Genomic DNA, 21,778 nt, shown 5'->3' with positions numbered 1-21,778 from the left:
CAGACGAAGCCCTTGAGGAATATCATGAAAGTAGGAAGGAACCTAAGCAAGGAGTCAGGAGGGCTAAATGGGGTCATGAAAAGTCATTGGCAAACAGGATTAAGGAGAATTCCAAGGCTGTTTATACGTATATAAAGAGCAAGAGGGTAGCCAGGGAAAGGGTTGGCCCACTCAAGGACAGAGGAGGGAATCTATGCGTGGAGCCAGAGGAAATGGGCGAGGCACTACATGTGTACTTTGCATCAGTATTCACCAAAGAGAAGGACTTGGATGAGTCTAGGGAAGGGAGTGTAGATAGTCTCAGTCATCTCATTATCAAAAAGGAGGTGGTGTTGGGCTTGCCAGCTCACCTCTGATCCCGTGTGACTTCACCTTTTGTACCAGTCTGCCATGAGGGACCTTGTCAAAGGCTTTAGTGAAGTCTATATAGACAACATTCATATAGACAACGTCTTGCAAAGCATTAAGGTAGATAAGTCCCCAGGGCCTGATGGGATTTACCCCAGAATACTGAGGGAGTCAAGGGAAGAAATTGCTGGGGTCTTGACAGAAATCTTTGTATCCTCATTGGCTACACGTGAGGTCCCAGAGGACTGGAGAGTAGCCAATGTTGTTCCTTTGTTTAAGAAGGGTAGAAAGGATAATCCAGGAAATTATAGGCTGGTGAGCCTTACGTCAGTGGTAGGGAAATTATTGGAGAGAATTCTTCGGGACAGGATTTACTCCCATTTGGAAACAAATGGACTTATTAGCGAGAGGCAGCATGGTTTTGTGAAGGGGAGGTCGTGTCTTACTAACTTGATTGAGTTTTTTGAGGAAGTGACAAAGATGATTGATGAAGGAAGGGCAGTGGATGTTGTCTATATGGACTTCACTGAAGCCTTTGACAAGGTCCCTCATGGCAGACTGGTACAAAAGGTGAAGTCAGAGGTAAGCTGGCAAGATGGATACAGAACTGGCTCGGTCACAGAAGACAGAGGGTAGCAGTGGAAGGGTGCTTTTCTGAATGGAGGGATGTGACTAGTGGTGTTCCGCAGGGATCAGTGCTGGGACCTTTGCTGTTTGTTTTATATATAAATGATTTGGAGGAAAATGGAGCTGGTCTGATTAGTAAGTTTGCAACGACACAAAGGTTGGTGGAGTTGCAGATAGTGATGAGGATTGTCAGAGGATACAGCAGGATATAGATCTGTTGGAGACTTGGGCGGAGAAATGGCAGATGGAGTTTAATCCGGACAAATGTTGCCCAGGTGTGAGCTGCCTTCTGCAGCGAGTTGCCCAGGTGTGAGCCCTGCCAATGATGCTACACTCACCTTCCCCTTGCTGATGATGAAGAATGTGTCTCCACTGGCTCCCTGCCTGATGATGTAGTCGCCCTCTTCATAATGAGTCTGCAAAGTAACGTGAAAATGTCAATGAAACTGGGGTAATGCTGTCTCCTGCCTCAATGGGTAAATACATGATCTAGAATAGAGAGCGGCAGCTGATGATGGGATTCTGATCAAAAGACACCTGAGAGCAGCAGGTGCAGCTCACCTTTTCAACTGATACAACACAAATTGTGACATAAATGTGGATTGTATTCCTTCGAGAGTGTAGAATATTGAGGGGTGATCTGATCGAGATGTTTAAAATGTTGGCAGGATTTGATCGGGTCGATACAGAGAAACTATTTCCTCTGCTGGGGAAATCAATAACAAGAAGATATGACCTTAAAATTAGAGCTTGGCTGTTCAGGAGTGAAATCAGATGTACCTTTTTACACACAAAGGGTACTGGAAACCTGGAACTCCTCTTCCCCAAATGGCTGTGGGTCGATGGAGCTTTCAAGACTGAGATCGATCGACTTTTAGTTGCTTTTGGGGTGAGCGTGGGTCAGAGAAAGGACCCCAACTGTCTGACCATCCGTTCCGTCCAAGCGCACCCCACCACTGGCAGTCTGCGATCGCAGAATTCACTCTTGGCAATTAACTGCAAAACTGCTGGAAATGCATAACAGGTCAGGCAGCTTCTGTCTGAGACAGATTAATTAGACCTGAATGTTAACCCATCTCTTAACTTGCATTTATATAGCGCTTTTAGTGCAGTAAAAAAAAAAAATCCCAAGGTGCTTCACGGGAACGTTATCAGATAAAACTGGACACTCTGCCACACAAGGAAATATTAGGACAGATGACAGTTCTGTTTTGAGGAGCGTCTTAAAGGAGGAGAGAGGTGGAGAGATTTAGGGAGGGAATTCCAGAGCTTCGGGCCGAGGCAGCTGAAGAAACGGCCGGTGATGGGGTGAAGGGATTGGTGGCTGGACAAGAGACCAGAATTGGAAGAACACAGAGTTCCTGGAAGGTTTTAGGGCTGAAGGAGGTGACAGAGATAGGGAGGTGGTGACAGAGTTTGTGTGCATATACACCATACATACCATGCAAATGGCGCACCATTATCCTTCTCACTTCAGGGGTCCCCACTTTCATTGATGCACTTTGTGTGTTAAGATTTAAAAACATAATACAGAAGAAACGCATCCAGGAACAGATAATACCTGATTAGTTCAGGAATCAGAACGCCTGAAACCTCTAAATACACTTGAATAAAGTTTTTTTTAGAAAGGGAGAACATGCGAGAAAGGCAAAGAACAAAGAATAGTATCGCACAGGAACAGGCCATTCGGCCCTCCAAGCCTGCGCCGATCTTGATGCCTGTATAAACTAAAACCTTCTGCATGCCCGGGCTCCGTATCCCTCTATTCCCATCCTATTCACGTATTTGTCAAGATGCCTCTTAAACGTCATTATCGTACCTGCTTCCACCACCTCCCCCGGCAGCAAGTTCCAGGCACTCAACACCCTCTGTGTAAAAAAACTTGCCTCGCGCATCCCCTCTAAACTTTGCCCCTCGCACCTTAAACCTATGTCCCCTAGTAACTGACTCTTCCACCCTGGGAAAAAGCTTCTGACTATCCATTCTGTCCATGCCACTCATAACTTTTTAAACCTCTATCAGGTCGCCCCTCCACCTCCGTCGTTCCAGTGAAAACAATCCGAGTTTATCCAACCTCTCCTCATAGCTAATGCCCTCCAGACCAGGCAACATCCTGGTAAACCTCTTCTGTACCCTCTCCAAAGCCTCCACGTCCTTCTGGTCGTGTGGCGACCAGAATTGTACGCAATATTCCAAGTGTGGCCTAACTAAAGTTCTGTACAGCTGCAGCATGACTTGCCAATTTTTATACTCTTTGCATCGACCGATGAAGGCAAGCATGCCGTATGCCTTCTTGACTACCTTATCCACCTGTGTTGCCACTTTCAGTGACCTGTGGACCTGTACGCCCAGATCTCTCTGCCTGTCAATACTCCTAAGGGTTCTGCCATTTACTGTATACTTCCCACCTGCATTAGACCTTCCAAAATGCATTACCTCACATTTGTCCGGATTAAACTCCATCTGCCATTTCTCCACCCAATGCCATTTCTCCACCCAAGTCTCCAACCGATCTATATCCTGCTGTATCCTCTGACAATCCTCATCACTGTCCGCAACTCCACCAACCTTTGTGTCGTCAGCAAACTTACTAATCAGACCAGCTCCATTTTCCTCCAAATCATTTATATTTACTCCAAACAGCAAAGGTCCCAGCACTGATCCCTGCGGAACACCACTAGTCACATCCCTCCATTCAGAAAAGCACCCTTCCACTGCTACCCTCTGTCTTCTATGACAGAGCCAGTTCTGTACCCATCTTGCCAGCTCACCTCTGATCCCCTGTGACTTCACCTTTTGTACCAGTCTGCCATGAGGGACCTTGTCAAAGGCTTTACTGAAGACCATGTAGACAACATCCACTGCCCTTCCTTCATCAATCATCTTCGTCACTTCCTCAAAAAACTCAATCAAGTTAGTGAGACACGACCTCCCCTTCACAAAACCATTCTGCCTCTCGCTAATAAGTCCATTTGTTTCCAAATGGGAGTAAATCCTGTCCCGAAGAATCCTCTCCAATAATTTCGCTGCCACTGACGTAAGGCTCACCGGCCTGTAATTTCCTGGATTATCCTTGCTACCCTTCTTAAAATAAAGGAACAACACTGGCTATTCTCCAGTCCTCTGGGACCTCCCCTGTAGCCAATGAAGATACAAAGATTTCTGTCAAGACCCCAGCAATTTCCTCCCTTGCCTCCCTCAGTATTCTGGGGTAGATCCCATCAGGCCCTGGGGACTTATCTACCTTAATGTTTTTCAAGACACCCAACACCTCCTCCTTTTTGATATCGACATGACCCAGACTATCTACACTCCCTTCCCTAGACTCATCATCCACCAAGTCCTTCTCTTGGGTGAATACTGATGCAAGGTACTCATTTAGTACCTCGTCCATTTCCTCTGGCTCCACGCATAGATTCCCATCTCTGTCCTTGAGTGGGCCAACCCTTTCCCTGGCTACCCTCTTGCTCTTTATATACGTATAAAAAGCCTTGGGATTTTCCTTAATCCTGTTTGCCAATGACTTTTCATGACCCCTTTTAGCCCTCCTGACTCCTTGCTTAAGTTCCTTCCTACTTTCTTTGTAATCCTCAAGGGCTTCGTCTGTTCCCAGCCTTCTAGCTCTTACGAATGCTTACTTTTTCTTTTTGACTTGGCTCACAATATCCCTCGTTATCCAAGGTTCCCGAAACTTGCCAAATTTATCCTTCATCCTCACAGGAACATGCCGGTCCTGGATTCTGATCAACAAATCCGAAATTGAGCTGATCTGAATCTCGATTTAAGCTTTCAGAGCAATCACAGCTTGTGATCATAAAAGGATGCACAGGTATAGCTTGGCAGTAGAATTAAACGCTGTATATTATGTTGCGTAATGCTCTTGTTTTACACACAGACAGGGTCATGCAAAAACAATACTATCCCACAAAATAAATTGTAATATAAACTAACCGAAAAATATCAATTTAATATAAGGTCATCACAATATTATGTTTAATGATAGGGGTGTAACCAGCCAGGGTTGACTTGCTATTTCCCTTTCGGGAATTCTCCACGCCCCACCGTCCCCATTAAAAATGAGTTCTTTCCAGTTGTTCAGACACAAATGTGGCCCTCAGCTTTGTGTTATGAACTATCTGCGGCCACATTGTAGAGAGGTGCAGCCTTCAGGAGCGCAATGCACTGCATTAGGCTGCACCCTGGGTACAATGTTATCACTGAGACCATCTCTTAGTCAATCTGAATGGGTGCCCACTCCCTGTCAGGTAGAAGTAACCAATTTCGTTCAGTCAGCGGAGTCCTTATTGTTTTTAAATGGAACAAATGCAGAATGCACAGAGATCGTTACGAATGCTGTTCTACTCAAGATGCCAGCAACACGATGCAATGTCCTGGTTGAGGCTGGGTTGCTTCACAATGTCCCCACAGATTCATTAGAAGACTTCTTGTTTTTGAGCAAAGGACCAGTTTCAACTGGGGCAGAATTCCCCATCGACAAACACGACAAAGCATTGAAAAAGGCATCCTGGAAAGTCCTACCTCCTCCAGGACATCAGCGAGTTTACTCAAAACCTCCTCCTGGAGGTTGTGGAAGGAGGGCACACTGCAAATAGAAAGAAGATGCTGTGTGTGAGAGAGGTGGCCTAGCACTCACCACGGTTCACTCATTACCAACAGCCAAGGGACTTCTACAGAATTGAAAACATCATAATAGGAAAGACAAGAGATGCCATTAATAATCCTGTAATTAAACCATAATATCAGAAATCCTATATTTCAAAGCTATGATTTTTTAGATTATTAATTGTGGAGGAAACAGCCATCACCCAGAAACAGAACAATTTCACCTTTTAAGAAGTCTCAAGACCATTGGTGAGAATCGCCAGCAAGCAGCCACCTGTCAGTATCTGGCTCCTTCACTGGATGGCTGTCTCCTCCATCCAACCAGTAACCAGTTCGCCAGCCAGAATCTTTGCTATAATAGCTGTGCAAACAGGAGGCACCTGAAGGAAGGAGTGAAGGAAGAAAGATGCAAGATGGAGAGAAACAGATGAGAGAATATAAAATAAAAATCTGCATTTACTTGCACAAATAAGTTGGGAAAAGTTTTCAAAGAAAATGAAAAATGAACGAATTTATTTTGTTGGCCTATTTATTCTGGTTTGCTGGGCAGGCAGTATTGATTGAACACATTGGAAACAGAAGCTGAACTCACTCGAAGAGTTAATCAGCAGTGACTGCTGATTCCATTGCATTGCACAGTGAAGACTGGATCTGACTAGTAATTGAACCCTCAAGGACTGGAACGCAGGCAGAAGAAAAATACAGCCTTCAGCAACCTGTGCATTGGTGGCTGTGTCTTCAGCTGTCGAGACTCTAAACTCTGGAATTCCCTCCCTAAACCTCTCTCCTCCTTGAGGAGGCTCCTTAAAAACCATTTCTTTGATCAAGCTGATATAAAAGCAAAATACTGCAGATGCTGGAAATCTGAAATAAAAAGAAAAAGTGCTGGAAATACTCAGCAGGTCTGGCAGTATCTCTCTCTCCACAGATGCTGCCAGACCTGCTGTATTTCTAGCACTTCTTGTTTTTATTATCTTTGATCAAACTTTTGGTCATCTGCCTTAGGTTGTTCAACAATTTGGTTTGATTGCCCCTAAAGGCAGTTTTACTACAATAAAGACGCTATATAAATGCGAGTTGTTGTAAGAACCAACGATGCTGATCTATATTACGAATCCAGATACACTAGCTTCTGCAATGTAGGACTACTAATAGCCTCAGTACGTTTGTTCTCCAGAGTGTGCACGTCTGTGTCACTCCTCCCCCTTGTGAATGTTGCCGTTACAACATGAAGGTGAAGAATGTGCCACAGATTATTAGATGTGAGAGTATCTGCAAGAAAGCTAAAGAATGTGAGTTAATGTTGTGAAAAAGAGATGATGTGGAGGAGGTCTGATCGATCGATAATGAAAATCCAACTATCTGACAAAATGGATTGTGTCTTTGTGACTAACAGACAAAAATCTGTTCTCTTGGGTAAACCTCCTTTCATGTAGAGCTTCTCTATTCTGTGTATGAATCATTTGTTAGTCCTCAAGTGTCAACCTTGTGAAGGGATTAGGCTTGTGTTAGATGTTGAAGAACATGAATATTTCATTATGGTGAAGATGTGAAGAGAATCTCCACCTGAAAAATGTTTGGCAGACTCAAAAAAACAAAGAATCAGCAATGAAAGGATTCAAGGTGGAAAGATACGAATGAAATGTAACTCATCAGAGGTTGTTAAGTTTGAAGCCTTTGACATTAATGGTCAGCCCAGTCTTCAGGTTGGTGGATATGAGTAAAGATTGCCTGTGCACCAGGTGATTATCGTGCAATGTTTCACTATGAGTGTATGTTACTCATTGTCTAAGTTGCTTCTTTCTGAGCCTATCCTATGTGTATGTGTCTCCTTATTCTCCAATTCTTCCCCATCCTTTCCGACCATGACCCTGGAAACCAGAACGCTTGTGAAATGTGAACATCTAGACTTTCCTGGGGAAGTGAGGGGGAGCACAGGGATTAGGCTAGGAAAATAAGGTGCGGATGAGGGGTTAACTGGATGCAGGATTAGGGCTTGGGAAGCCGGGGGAAGTGGGTTTTCCTTCAGAATTTAGCAGCTGTTCCAGCCTGGACCAGATGGGAATAAGGAAAAAAACAAAATTCAGAGACAGCAGGTAGGGAGGAGAATGAGGTGCGGAGGGAGAATGAGTGGCAGATGTGGGGAGCTGGAGGGGCGGGGGAGAGAGAGAATGAGGGGCGGAGTTGGGGAATGGGGGCATAAATGACAGGCGAGTATCTACTCCGCCCCGAGAGCCCAGGGCCTGATGTTCCCGCTGGGGGTGCAATCAGGAAATGTGCCTGGAATGTGCTGGACACAGTGCAGGTTTTGCTGAGGTTAAGTTATGCCTAAGTTTCCCCTCAAACGCATTTGCATGGTTGCGAAGCTAACCCCTGCACCACTTCCCCCACCAACCCTCCCCCCCTAAATGAATCAGCGTAATCGAACGCAAGACACTCCTGAAAACCTAACTCTTTGACCAAGCTTTTGATCATCTGTCCTAATATCTCCTTATGTGGCCCAGCGACAAATTCTGTTTGAAAACACTCCTGTGAAATGCCTTGGGACGTTTTACTACATTAAAGGGACTTGCTGAGCGAGTTGTTGCTGTTTTAATTGATTACTGGCTGAAAATTTGGCACTGAATTTCACTAATTTAAACTGAAGATTGTGCTGATATTCAGGAGGAAAATGAATGCAAACTCCAGGCTATTTACCATGACAAGGAATGGAAGGCAGGGTCAGCGAACGCTAGCTCACCTTCTGAGAAACTCCATGTGCTCGGCGTGTTTGATCAGCCCTGTCCGCATCATAATCGTTTGGAAACATTGTCGGTCGATGGCCCAAAGCTTGATGTTTGTGAGGGCTGTAATACAAATGGGGAAAAAAAATCTCAAAGCAGGCATTTATAAACACACAGGTGTGAATGCCATTTCTCCAAAATATATACGTTAACGTACTACAAATACAGTGAGTGAGGCAGCGTGTTTACATTCTACACCAGTGATCCATTCTCCTATCACAGAATTGTTATAGTACAGGAGGTGGCCATTCGGCCCATCGTGTCCACACCAGCTCTCTGAAAGAGCAATTCATTCAGTTCCACTGCCCTGCCTTCTCCCCGTAACCCTGCACATTATTTTTCCAATAATAGTCTAATTCTCTTTTGAATGCTTCAATTGAACCTGCTTCCACCACACTCTCAGGCAGCGCATTGCAGATCAGAACCACACTCTGCGTGAAAAGGTTTTTCCTCATGTCACTTTTACTTTTCTTACCAAATACTTCAAATCTGTGCCCTCTCGTTCTCAATCCTTTCACAAGTGGGAACAGTTTCTCTCTATCTACTCTGTCCAGACCCCCGATTTTTAATACCTCTCAAATCACCTCTCAGCCTTCTCTTCTCCAAGGAAAACAGTCCTAACTTCTCCAATCTATCTTAATAACTGGAATTCCTCATCCCTGGAACCATTCTCGTTAATCTTTTCTGCACTCTCTCCAATACCCTCACATCTTTCCTAAAGTGCGGCGCCCAGAACTGGACGCAATACTCCAGCTGAGGCCGTACTAGTGTCTTATACACGTTCAACATAACTTCCTTGCTTTTGTACTGTATGCCCCTATTAATAAAGCCCAGGATACTGCATGCTTTCTGAACCACACTCTCAACCTGTCCTACCACCTTCAATGACTGATGCACATTTACACCCAGGTCCCTCTGCTCCTGCACCCCCTTTAGAATTGTACCCTTGATTTTATATTGTCTCTCCATGTTCTTCCTACCAAAATGAGAAAATTCACATTTCTCCTCATTGAACTTCATCTGCCACCTGTCTGCCCATTTCCACCAACTTGTCTATGTCCTTTTGGAGCTTTACACTATCCTTCTCACAGTTCACAATGCTGTCAAGTTTTGTATAATCTGCAAACTTTGAAATTGTGTCCTGTACACCGAGGTCTAGGTCATTAATATATATCAGGAAAAGCAAGGGTCCCAACACTGATTCCTGGGGAACTCCACTACAAACCTTCCTCCAGTCTGAAAACCATCCATTAACCACTACTCTTTGTTTCCTGTCACTCAGCCAATTCCGTATTCATGTTGCTACCGTCCCTTTTATTCCACGTTTTGTGGCACTGTATCAAATGCCTTTTGAAAGTCCATGTACACCACATCAACAGCATTGCCCTCATCAACTCTCTCTCTTACCTCCTCAAAAAACTCCAGCAAGTTCGTTAAACATGATTTTCCTTTAAGAAATCCATGCTGGCTTTCCTTAATTAACCCACATTTGTCCACGTGACTAATAATTTTGTCCTAAATTAGTTTTTCTATAAGTTTCCCCACTACCAAAGTTAAACTGACTGGCCTGTAGTTGCTGGGCTTATCTTGACACCCTTTTTTGAACAAGGGTGTAGCGTTTGCAATTATTCAGTCCTCTGGCACCACCAGAAAGTCTAAAGACGACGGACAAATTATGACCAGTGCCTCCGTAATTGCCACCCTCACTTACCTCAGTATGCTTGCATGCATCTCATCTGGTCCTGGTGCTTATCCACTTTAAGTACAAACAGCCTATCTAATACGTCCTCTTTATCAAATTTAAACCCTTCTAGTGTCTGAATTACCTCCTCTTTCAACATTGCCTGGGTTGCATCTTCTTCCTTGGTAAAGACAGTTGCAAAGTATTCATTTAATACCTCAGCTACGCCCTCTGCCGCCATGTGTAAATCCCATTTCTGGTCCCTAATCAGCCCCACTCCTCCTTTTAGCATCCGTTTCCTATTTATAGGTCTATTGAGAACTTTGGGATTCCATTTAATGCTAGCTGCTAGTCCCTTTTCATGTTCTCTCTTTGCTTCTCATTTACTATTTCCCTTCCCCTCTGGACCTTCTATATTCAGCCTGGTTCTCCATAGTATTTTCTACCTGGCATCTGTCACAAGCTTTAAGAACATCCTTGCTGCATTTCCTGTGCTCTCCTGGAAACCTCTTGCCGTGATGGAGCTCAGAGTAGAAAGCATGTTTTGGGAGTCTTGTGTCAGGCATGCAGATAATGTGTTCTGCCCAACGTAGCTGACTAGCCATGAGCAGTGTCTTGATACTGGGGATGTTGGCCTGAGAGAGGATTTTGATTTATTGGAGTGCCTGTCCTGCCACTGAATTTGCAGGATCTTGCGGAGGCACCACTGGTGATATCTCTCCAGGGCTTTGAGATGTCTGCTGTACAGCGCCCATGTTTCCGACGCAAACAGGAGGGCAGGTAACACTGTGGCCCTGTAGACCATGAGCTTGGTGCCAAGTTTGAGGTCTTTGTCGTCAAACACTCTTTTCCTCAGACAACCGAAGGCTGCCCTAGCACACTGGAGGCGATGCTGAGTTTCATCGTCGATGTGTGCCTTTGGTGAGAGGAGGCTTCCAAAGTATGAGAAATAATCCACATTGTCCAGTGGTTCCCTGTGGATCTTGATCATCGAGGGTGGGGGGGGGGGGCGTGCAGCGTTGCAACGATATTTATGATGATCTGGTCATTATTATGTTGCTGTGCACCAAACTGCCTGCCATCTTTCCTACATAACAACGGGCACTATGTTTCAAAAGTACTTGATTGAGTGTGAAGTGCTTTGAGCTGCCGAGATCGTGAAAGACGCTATAGAAATGAAAGTCTTTCCTTCATTTCCTGAAGACTGATCCGCTGTGGTTCATTGGAGCTCATAAGAAATGAGAAAAAACAAGATAAGAAAACATACCTCGGGGTTTGGTTCAACGATGGTACTGGCGGGAGGGGGAAAAATCAGGTATAACCAAACAGAGACAAATCATCACCCTGCTCAGAGTCTGGTTTCTGAGTGCCAAAAATATAACGTGGGCACCAAAAAATTGAAGACTCTGTCTTCTGTTCCTTCTGTGTCTCCTGGCGTGGAGACATTACTTATGAAGGCTTTCAATTAATTTTCAAGAGCTCCATTCAAAGCCTGTCATGTTGTCCCTCTTGACCCTCAGAGGGTGCAACTCTGTGAGTGTTGTCGCTATGATAATGTGAGGCTCCAATACTTGTGTTACTTCAAGCCAGAGGCAGCACAAGCCTCTGTGGAGGGCCTCCGCAGATTCCAAACAAAGCTGATTTGTATTCCTGCTGCTCCTCTGGATTGCTTTGCATGTCCCACAAAGTATCAAGCAGCTGCAGGCCAGTCATAAGAGTAAAAAAAAGTGAGCGAATGCATGAATTTCCAGTTCCCCTCATCTACAAATGGCAAATTAAATTATCTTCTGTACAAATTCTACTTCTCAGATTCACGACTGAGATGGAGTCACATGAGACCAGTCCAAGATGTGTTCTTGATGAAGCCTAATGATAACTGATCTATTCATTTTCCGATAAAGACGGACCCATTACATGTTTCCTGCATTTTCTCCATAATTTAATATAAATCCTGCAGGATCTGCAGCAAGGGTTTTTTTTAAAAGGGATTGTTTGAGAATTTCATCTGCATTCTTTCAGTCTTCAATTAATTAAAACAGATTCACATTTTTTTTTGTCAGTTCATAGTCTGTTCACTATGATAGGGGCAGGATCATAACAGGAGGAGGCCATTCAGCCCTTCGAGCCTCTTGGGCCATTCAATCAGATCATAGCTAATCTGTATCTTAACTCCATTTACCAACCTTGTTTCCGTCAGCCTTAATAGCCTCGGCTAAGAAAAAAAATCTATCATACATAAAATTTAAAGCACAGAAATAGGCCATTTGGCCCAACTGGTCTATTCCAGTGTTTACTCTCCACAACAGCCTCCTCCCACCCCTCATTTATTCCTTTCTCCCTCATGTATATAGTTAGCTTCTTATTAAATGTATCTACACTATTTGCCTCAACTACTCCATGTGGTAGGGAGTTCCACATTCTAGATAAAGAAGTTTTGCCTGAATTCCCTGTTGGATTTATTGGTGGCTATCTTATCTTTACGACACCGAGTTTTGGTTTAATCCACAAGTGGAATCACCCTCTCCACATCTAACCTAACAAGCTCCTTGATAATCTTAAAGACCTCTATTAGGTCACCCCCTCAGCCTTCTCTTTTCTAGAGAAAAGAAATCCAGCCTGTTCAGTCTTTCCTGATTAAGTCTATCCTCTCAGTTCTGGTATCATACTTGTGAATCATTTTTGCACTTTGTCTAGTGCTTCTATATCCTGTTTATAACATGGAGACCAGAACTGTGCACAGTACTCCAAGTGGTCTAACCAAGAGTATGAGAGGGAGGGCGAGAGAGTGAGAGGGAGGGCGAGAGAGTGAGAGGGAGGGCGAGAGAGTGAGAGGGAGGGCGAGAGAGTGAGAGGGAGGGCGAGAGAGTGAGAGGGAGGGCGAGAGAGTGAGAGGGAGGGCGAGAGAGTGAGAGGGAGGGCGAGAGAGTGAGAGGGAGGGCGAGAGAGTGAGAGGGAGGGCGAGAGAGTGAGAGGGAGGGCGAGAGAGTGAGAGGGAGGGCGAGAGAGTGAGAGGGAGGGCGAGAGAGTGAGAGGGAGGGCGAGAGAGTGAGAGGGAGGGCGAGAGAGTGAGAGGGAGGGCGAGAGAGTGAGAGGGAGGGCGAGAGAGTGAGAGTGAGGGCGAGAGAGTGAGAGGGAGGGCGAGAGAGTGAGAGGGAGGGCGAGAGATGAGACGGAGGGCGAGAGATGAGACGGAGGGCGAGAGATGAGACAGAGGGCGAGAGATGAGACAGAGGGCGAGAGATGAGACAGAGGGCGAGAGATGAGACAGAAGGCGAGAGATGAGACAGAGGGAGAGAGAGACGGAGAGCACAAGACAGAGAGATAAAGAACACAATACAGTGAACTTTTATTTTGAAAAGTCAAACCATTGGTTTCTTGCTTTTGTTTTAGAAATTTTCAGACATGTCTGAAGAATGAGTATGACTGATTCAAAGTTATACAGGTGGCAGCTCTCCTTATCAGCACCACAGAATCAACTAGCTCCTCCCCCTCCACCAGCCTGGGCCACGAGCATCAGACTGGAGCAATTCCCCAGGGCCATTCTTCCCCATCCTGGCACTCTTCCCCTCCCATTTGCGCAGCTCAGATGTAGGGAAAGTGTCAGATGTGAACGGGACATATGACACAATGGTTACAACACAGAAGGCGGCCATTTGACCGTCGTGACCACGGTCTCTACAAGAGCGATTTAGCTATCCCACACCCCTGCCTTTTCCCCATAGCGCTGCAGATTTTTCCCCTTCAGGGGCTTATCCATTTCTATTTTGAAAGCCATGATTGAATCTGCCTCCACCACGCTCTCAAGCAGTGAATTCCAGCTCCTAACCACTTGCTACGTAAAAAACCTTTTCTTCATGTGACTTTCACTTCTTTTGCCAATCACCTTAACTTGGTACCCTCTGGTTCTTGATCCTTCCGCCAATGGAGACAGTTTCACTCCATCTACTCTGGCTGGACCCCTCATGATTTTGAACACTCACTCTTCTCTAAGGAGAACAGCCCCAACTTCTTCAATCTATCCACCTTACCGTGAAGTCTCTCATCCCTGGAACGATTCTTGATAATCTTTTCCGCACCCTCTCTAAAGCCTTCGCATCCTTCCCAAAGTGTAGTGCCCAGAAATGGACACAATACTGAAAGTTAAGGCCAAACTTGTGTTTTATAAAGGTTCAGCATAATTTGCTTGCTTTTTTACTGTATGCCTCTATTTATAAAGCCCAGAATCCTGTATGCCTTTTTAACCACTTTCTCAGCCTGCCCTGCCACTTTCTACAATTTGTACAATTTCTACCCCGCGTCCCCACCCCCTCCACCCCCGGTCTCTCTGTTCCTGCACACACTTTAGAATTGTATCTTTAAATTCATATTGCTTCTCCTCATTCTTCCTACCAAAATGTATTACTTCACACTTCTCTGCATTACATCATGTGTCAGCTCATTTCACCAGCCTGTCCACATCCTCCTGAAGTCTATCACTATCCTCCTCACAATTCACAATACGTCTACATTTTGTGTCATCTGCAAAGTTGGAATTATGCCCTGCACACCCAATGCTAGGTCATGGATATCCAAGCACTTTGCACCATGACTCTCAATGTTAAGAATTTTACTGAGAATTGTTTATCGAGACTTTCAGGAGACACACGCTCTAACCAGCACTGTTCTGCCAAGCAGAGATGGTTCCCAGCAGGTGAAGGATTGCAGAGCCGAGCGGGTGACTTTAGCGGCGAGCTGTCCAATTGATAAAGGCAGCAGAAGTCCTGATGCACCTTGGGTGAGATAACATGGCCCTTTCGACTCAGCTCCAGTTGTGACTCCTGTTTGACAGGTTGTCACTGTCTCTAAACTGTCACACTTGCTGGGAAGACATTCAGACTAAGGGCCCCAGTTGGAAGGTGAACCTGAGCAGATGGACTTACTCTGCAGTGCCAGGAATTCCAGATTTTCCTGTTGCAATTTCTACCTTTGGTAGTCTTTGCTTTATTGGCGAGTACGCAGTGGTTTTGCTCTCCAGTGGCAATGAAATGTCACAGAGTAGTTGTTAATAGAAAAGCTGAAAAGGTCAGCAGGCTTTTCGAAGCCTTTGTTTGTTGGTGAATACACAGTTTGTGGCTTAACTCTGCATCTCTCCAAAGGGGCAATGTCTGGAGGATTAGAAAATGTGAGCGAGGCAAATGTCAGCCTGTTCAATCAGCTGCTTTTGAAGATATTGCAGCCACTGGAATATAACTTACAAAAATTTTCCACTCCAAACATTCAGTGCTCATCAGCATGCTAAAAGAATTATTTCCATGGAAACCCACTATATCTATTCATGGTGAGTGCATTATGCAAGTTGAGTCTTCGATCAAGAAGTTACACCAGGTTAGAAAAACACATGCCAAAACGAGCTTGGGGAAAAAGGCAGACCCAGCCACTGAGCAGGAGTAATGAGGGGTAATGGAGGTTTCATATTCAGTGGGAAAAACATTAGACAGTGAAGAGCATGTAGAATTCTTTCTGATGAAAGGCTCTTCAATTCAGGATCCCTTTGAGAGAAACATGACACAGAACTGTTTTTTTTTGACCTGCGCAAATAGGTAATGATTCTCACTCTGTCAACAGGAAGGGAAATGTCAACTGTGGGGCTGCACCAACCATTTTGCTAAGGATTCGATTACAGTGCAGTGTAGTTGGAAGGTCTACCAAATTACCCCTGCTCTCTCTTAACCTGGGACTACTTGATGCCAAGAGTCAGTTTAATTCTTGAGCATTTCCCATCCTTCATCCTGATCAGCGCAAAATGTTATCTCATGACCGCAGATAAAGAATTCTTTATAGCACTCATTCACGGCAATCTGAAGAGAGCTGTTGTGAATCACTGCCCTTTCACATAAAACAGATTTTACCAAGTTATCAACAGGACATTATCAAATGAACCTAACATTTGAGATCTGAACCTGCAGATCTGAATCCAAGAATTTCAAATAGTTGTTTAAACATGGGTTGTGGGAACATGGCTGGACATTTAAATTCTCAAGTAGCCAATGAGGGTGCTTGTGACTGCAAGTCTTTGTGCAATAAATTGGTCCAGAAAATCAGTCATTGATTGGTCACCTTGGTGTGATAAGGTTGCCCATGCAGCTGACCTTGACCTTCAGATACTAACCTGGTGCAACTTGCTGATTTATTCAGTCCAAGTTCCTCTATCCTTTCCCTCCTGTCCAGTCTCCATTCTTCTCTGTCCATGGTCACCCTGGCACCCCCAGCCACTCAACCTGGGTACCCTCCACCCTTCAACCCTAATGCCCTCAGCCAAGGGTGCCCTTCGCTCCTCGACCTTGGGTGCTCTCTACCCTCCAACACTGGCTCATCACTTACAAGTAAGGTCCTTTTCTCAGCAACCCTCAGCAGGATGATTGCCATAACCCTCCCCCACCTTGTCCCAGCTCCCCAGTTACCACCTACCTTTTACAGTTGCTGTCCTGGTGCAGTTGTAGAGGATGGCCAGCTCTCCGAACACTTTCCCTGGTGTCATTGTACAGAGTTTCACATTGTCTTTAGTCACCTCTACCTGCCCCTCTGTGGAGACAAATAGATCAGTCACTCATTCGCAAGATTCAGACACCAGACAGCTGCAAGGAGCGGACAGTTCAGTCACCGAGACAATGACATGGGGGCCGAGTTACGTCCCAGAGAAGGGGTGAACTGCTCACCAATTGGAAACTCAACACACAATTCAGACGTTTTCAGTTCCGTCTTTTCAAGGGAACCCCTCCTGTCCACTGGGTTTATCCTTAATGTGGACAAACCACAGCAGGCATTGACAGACACATACACAAGACCCCTTTTACAAACTCACCCTCAGTATTCCAAAAGTAAAGCCCTTTAATAGAAAGCTGCCTCTGTCATCTTCCTTCATTCCCCTAGCCCACCAAGCCAAATTCCTCTGAGGTTCCCCCAAGCCCTATCCCTAAATACCCTTCATTCTCTAGTTCCCAACTCCCCTCATCTGCCCTCTCCCAGCTCATCTTGTCCATGAGACGCAGCTCATGTTTATTCTCACTAACTGATGACCACCTAACTTCCCTCCTAGCCTTCATGTTAGCAAACATTGTTAATGGTTCTCTCTCTTTGGGTTCTGCCCCTCTCTCCTTCAAATCTGTTGTCATCACTCCTCTACTCAGAAAAACCCTTTTCCCCTCCATCTGAGCAAACGACTGCCCCATCTCCAAACTCCCTTTCCTCTCCAAAGTCCTTGAATCTGTTATCTTCCAAATCCGTGCTCATCTTTCCCAGAACTCCATGTTTGAATCCCTCCAATCAGGTTTCTGCCTCTGCCACAGTACCGCAATGGTAATCGAAGTCACAAATGACATGCGAGCTGACTCCGATCAAGGTAAACCACCTCTCCTCGCCCTTCTCGACCTGTCTGCAGACTTTGAAATGGTTGACCACATCCTCCTCCTCCAAAGCCTCTCCACTGGTATCACTTGCAATGGTTTCTCTTCCTGCTCTCACACTGTTACCTCTGGTGTCCCACATGGGTCTATCCTTGGCCCCCTCTTATTTCTCATCCACCTGCTGCCCTTCAGCAACATCATCCAAAAACACAGCGTCTGTTTCCCCATGTATGCCGACAACTCCCAGCCCCATCTCACCACCACCTCTCTTGATTCCTCCACTGTGTCTAAATTATCAGACCGCTTGTCTGAAATCCAGTACTGGTAGGAATTTCCTCCAATTAAATATTGGCAACACCAAAGCCCATGGTTCTCATTAACAAACTTTGCTTCCTGGCTACCAACTCCACCCCTCTCCCTGGCAACGGTCTGAGGTTTAACCAGACTGTTCGCAACCTTGGTATTAGACCTCGAGGCGAGCTTATAACGACATATCCGCACCATCACTCAGACTGCCAATTTCCTCCTCCGTAACATGGCCCAACTCTGCCCTGCCTCAACTCATCTGCGCCTTTGTTACCTCTAGACTTGACTACTCCTACACTCTCCTGGCTGGTCTCTCATATTCTACCCTCCGTAAACATGAGCTCATTCAAAAATCTGCTTCCTAACCTGCACTAAGATCCAGTCACCCAACAACCCTGTGCTCACTGACTCCTGATTAAGCATTGCTTTGACTTTTTTTTTTTTTAACATTCTCATCCTTGTTTTCAAATCCTTCCATTGCCTCACTCCTCTCAATTTCGACAATCTCCTCCAGCCCCGCAACCCTCCCAGATCCTTACATTCCTCCAGTTCCAGCCTCTTAATCACTTCACCATTGGTGGCCGTGCCTACTGTTGCCAAGGCCCCAAGCTCTGGAATTCCTTCTCTAACCATCTCCAACTCTCTTTCTTCCTTGAAGATGCTCCTTAAAGATGCTCCATCTCTTTGATCAAACTTTTCGTCATCTGCCCCAATATCTCATGTCACTCAGTGTCATATTGTACATCGGATTACATAGGTTATACGGCACACTAACAGGCCAATCGGCCCAACCAGGACATGCCACTTGTGCTCGCTCCCATCTTTCCTCATCTAAATCGATCATCGTAACCCTCTATTCCCTTCTCCCTCATGTGCTTATCTAGCTTCCCCTTAAATGCATCTCCACTATTCGCTTCAACCTCTCTCTATGGTAGTGAGTTCCACATTCTCACCACACACTGGGTATAGAAGCTTCTTCTGAATTCCCTATTTGATTTCTTATATCAATAGCCTCCAGTTATGCTCTTCACCACAAGTGGAAACATTAGGTATCTACTCTGTCAAAACCTTTCATAATTTTCAAGACCTCTATTATATCACCCCTCAGCCTTCTTCTTTTACCAAGAGAAAAGAGACCCAGCCTGTTCATCCTTTCCTGATAATGTATAGCCAAGCATTTCCAGCATCATCCTTAAAATCTTCTCTGCACCCTCTCCAGTGCCTTTTTATAATATGGGGACCAGAACTGCATGCAATACTTTAAATGTGGTCTAATCTAGGTTCGATACAGGTTTAGTATAACTCCCCTACTTTTCAATTCTAGTCCTCTAGAAATAATAGTGCTTGATTTGCTTTTTTTTTTTAATAGCCTTGCTAATCTGCAGCACAACTTTTAGTGATTGGTATATTTGTATATATTTTGCTCCTCGAACCTTCCAAGTCATAACTGACCTCTATTCTTCCTACCAAAATGTACAACCTCACATTTATCTATCTTGAGCTTCATTTACCATTTTTTATAATGCTCCTGTGAAGCGCCTTGGGACGTTTCATTATGTTAAAGGCGCTCTATAAATACATGTTGTTGTAGTAATGAGTAACATGGAGAAGAATCAACAATGTTCAGTAACGTTAAAAATAAAATATGACTCATCCTTCTGTGACCACATGCAGTGTAAAGAAGACTGAAAATAAGCTCTCAGACATGTCCACACAAAGACTGGATAAGGAAAGAGACCATCACAAACAGCTGCAACCTGGACTCCCACAGCATGCTGTAAAGTGACTCGAGCCTGTGTGTACCCACCCTCGTCACACTCCTAGAATGAAAAGAGTGCCCCTAAATACAATCAACACAACCCCCTGACTACAGCTTCCTCTCTGCATGGAAGCTGCTGACTCAGAGTGACACTGCCATCTCCAAGGTGCCTTAACCAACTGACAGAGTCTGCAATGAGAGGACGTGTCGCTGCCTGCTCTCCGCTAATCTTACCCGGAGGATGGCTGCGCTGCAGTAGTTGAGCCACTTGGAATACTCTTGTATCTGGGATGCTGCAGTCCTCACCTTGGCAATGTGCTTTTCCCACCTTCTTCAGCAGCCACCATTCTCAGCCGCACTCACAAGGAATGGTTTTAAATGCGAGAAACAGTAAGTCCAAAGAGACTTGGGCGGGTTGGGTCCAGGTAAACAGATTAAAATATCACTAATGGGTACAGAAAAGGCTAATGGAATGCTGGCCTTTATATCTAGAGGACTAGAATACATGGGATAGAAGTCATGCTTCAGCTATACAAAGCTCTGGTTAGACCACACCTGGAGAACTGTGAGCAGTTCTGGGCACCACACCTTAGGAAGAATTATACTGGCCTTGAAGGGAATGCAGGTTTCCCAGAATGATACGTGGACTCCAAGGGTTAAATTACGAGGAGAGATTACACAAACTAGGGTTGCGTTCCCTGGAATTCAGAAGATTAAATTTAAATATAAAGAAACTCATGAGAGGAGATGCCAAGAAGAGAGAAACCTTCATAAAAAATGAGATAAGGGAGTCATTTAAAAAAAAAAACATTTTTTAGATTATCACCTTAGTATGCTCACCAGAAATGTCACTAAGAACATAAGAAATAGGAGCTGGAGGAGGCCATCTGTCCCTTCGGGCCTGCTCTGCCATTTAACAAGATCATGAGTGAACTTCTACCTCAGTTGCACCTGCTCTGTCCCCATATCCCTCAATTACCTTCGTACCCAAAAATAAATCTGTCGACTTCTGCCTCGAATATACACAATAATGAATGTCTACAACTCTCCAGCATAGAGTATTGCAAAGATTTACAATCCGTTGAGTGAAGCAGTATCTCATCTCAGTCCTAAATGGCCGAACCCCTTATTCTGAGACTGTGAACCTGTGTTCCAGATTTCCGAGCCAGCGTAAAAGCTCAATATGATTTTCAACATTTTTTTTTCTTACAATCAGTATCGTGTCGTTTATAGTATGTATACGTACACATGTTTACACAGAGCAGTGCTGGACTGTGTATATATGCTTGTTTAGACAGAGCAGTGTGAGACTGTGTATGTGTGTGCATGTACACGGAGCAGTGCCAGACTGCGTATGCAGGCTTGTTTAGACAGAGCAGTGAGAGACTGTGTATGTGTGTGCATGTACACGGAGCAGTGCCAGACTGCGTATGTATGTTTGTTTAGACAGAGCAGTGTGAGACTGTGTATGTGTGTGCATGTACACGGAGCAGTGCCAGACTGCCTATGTATGTTTGTTTAGACAGAGCAGTGTGAGACTGTGTACGTGTGTGCATGTACATGGAGCAGTGCCAGACTGCGTATGTAGGCTTGTTTAGACAGAGCAGTGAGAGACTGTGTATGCGTGTGCATGTACACGGAGCAGTGCCAGACTGCGTATGTATGTTTGTTTCGACAGAGCAGTGTGAGACTGTGTACGTGTGTGCATGTACATGGAGCAGTGCCAGACTGCGTATGTAGGCTTGTTTAGACAGAGCAGTGTGAGACTGTGTACGTGTGTGCATGTACATGGAGCAGTGCCAGACTGCGTATGTAGGCTTGTTTAGACAGAGCAGTGAGAGACTGTGTATGCGTGTGCATGTACATGGAGCAGTGCCAGACTGCGTATGTAGGCTTGTTTAGACAGAGCAGTGAGAGACTGTGTATGCGTGTGCATGTACATGGAGCAGTGCCAGACTGCGTATGTAGGCTTGTTTAGACAGAGCAGTGTGAGACTGTGTATGTGCACGTATTTATAAGCAGCAGGTGAGAGAGACTGCCCTCCAGTCTGAGTAACAGACCAGCCGAAGAATGATGCACTGTGTTTCATTCTGTCAGTCTGACTGCTACTGCAGACTGGAGAGGGAGCAGTTCTGGGGACAAATGTACTGGCCCATGCTGTAATCACAAGCTAATTGGATTTGAAATAGGTCACTCTAAATTTCAGCTCATCAGGGAGTAGCCGATTGCCTTTCAGACAAAGCCATTACCCTTTTCACGTTTCCCTGGC

The 21,778-nt window shown here is 45.1% G+C and overlaps 1 protein-coding gene across 6 annotated transcripts in view; it reads right to left on the bottom strand.

The window, feature by feature from the left end:
• The window catches only part of LOC137357094 (cGMP-dependent protein kinase 1-like), a 101,766-nt gene that overhangs the window by 35,731 nt on the left and 44,257 nt on the right, over window positions 1-21,778 (bottom strand). For all 6 annotated transcript variants that reach the window (XR_010971134.1, XM_068023116.1, XM_068023113.1 and 3 more), the window contains 4 exons: window positions 16,510-16,623; window positions 8,339-8,444; window positions 5,515-5,578; window positions 1,314-1,391 (listed from right to left, as the gene is read on the bottom strand). Coding sequence is in view for 5 of the 6 variants with exons in the window: in XM_068023116.1 (XP_067879217.1) it covers window positions 1,314-1,391; window positions 5,515-5,578; window positions 8,339-8,444; window positions 16,510-16,623 (362 nt within the window). In the remaining variant the exon portion in view is untranslated. The remainder of the gene's footprint in view (window positions 1-1,313; window positions 1,392-5,514; window positions 5,579-8,338; window positions 8,445-16,509; window positions 16,624-21,778) is intronic.

This window comes from Heterodontus francisci, chromosome 47, assembly GCF_036365525.1.
Source record: "Heterodontus francisci isolate sHetFra1 chromosome 47, sHetFra1.hap1, whole genome shotgun sequence".
Taxonomy (NCBI): Eukaryota; Metazoa; Chordata; class Chondrichthyes; order Heterodontiformes; family Heterodontidae; genus Heterodontus; species Heterodontus francisci.
The sequence above is the reverse complement of the archived record's forward strand: the minus strand, read 5'-3'. Positions and strand labels throughout refer to the sequence as shown.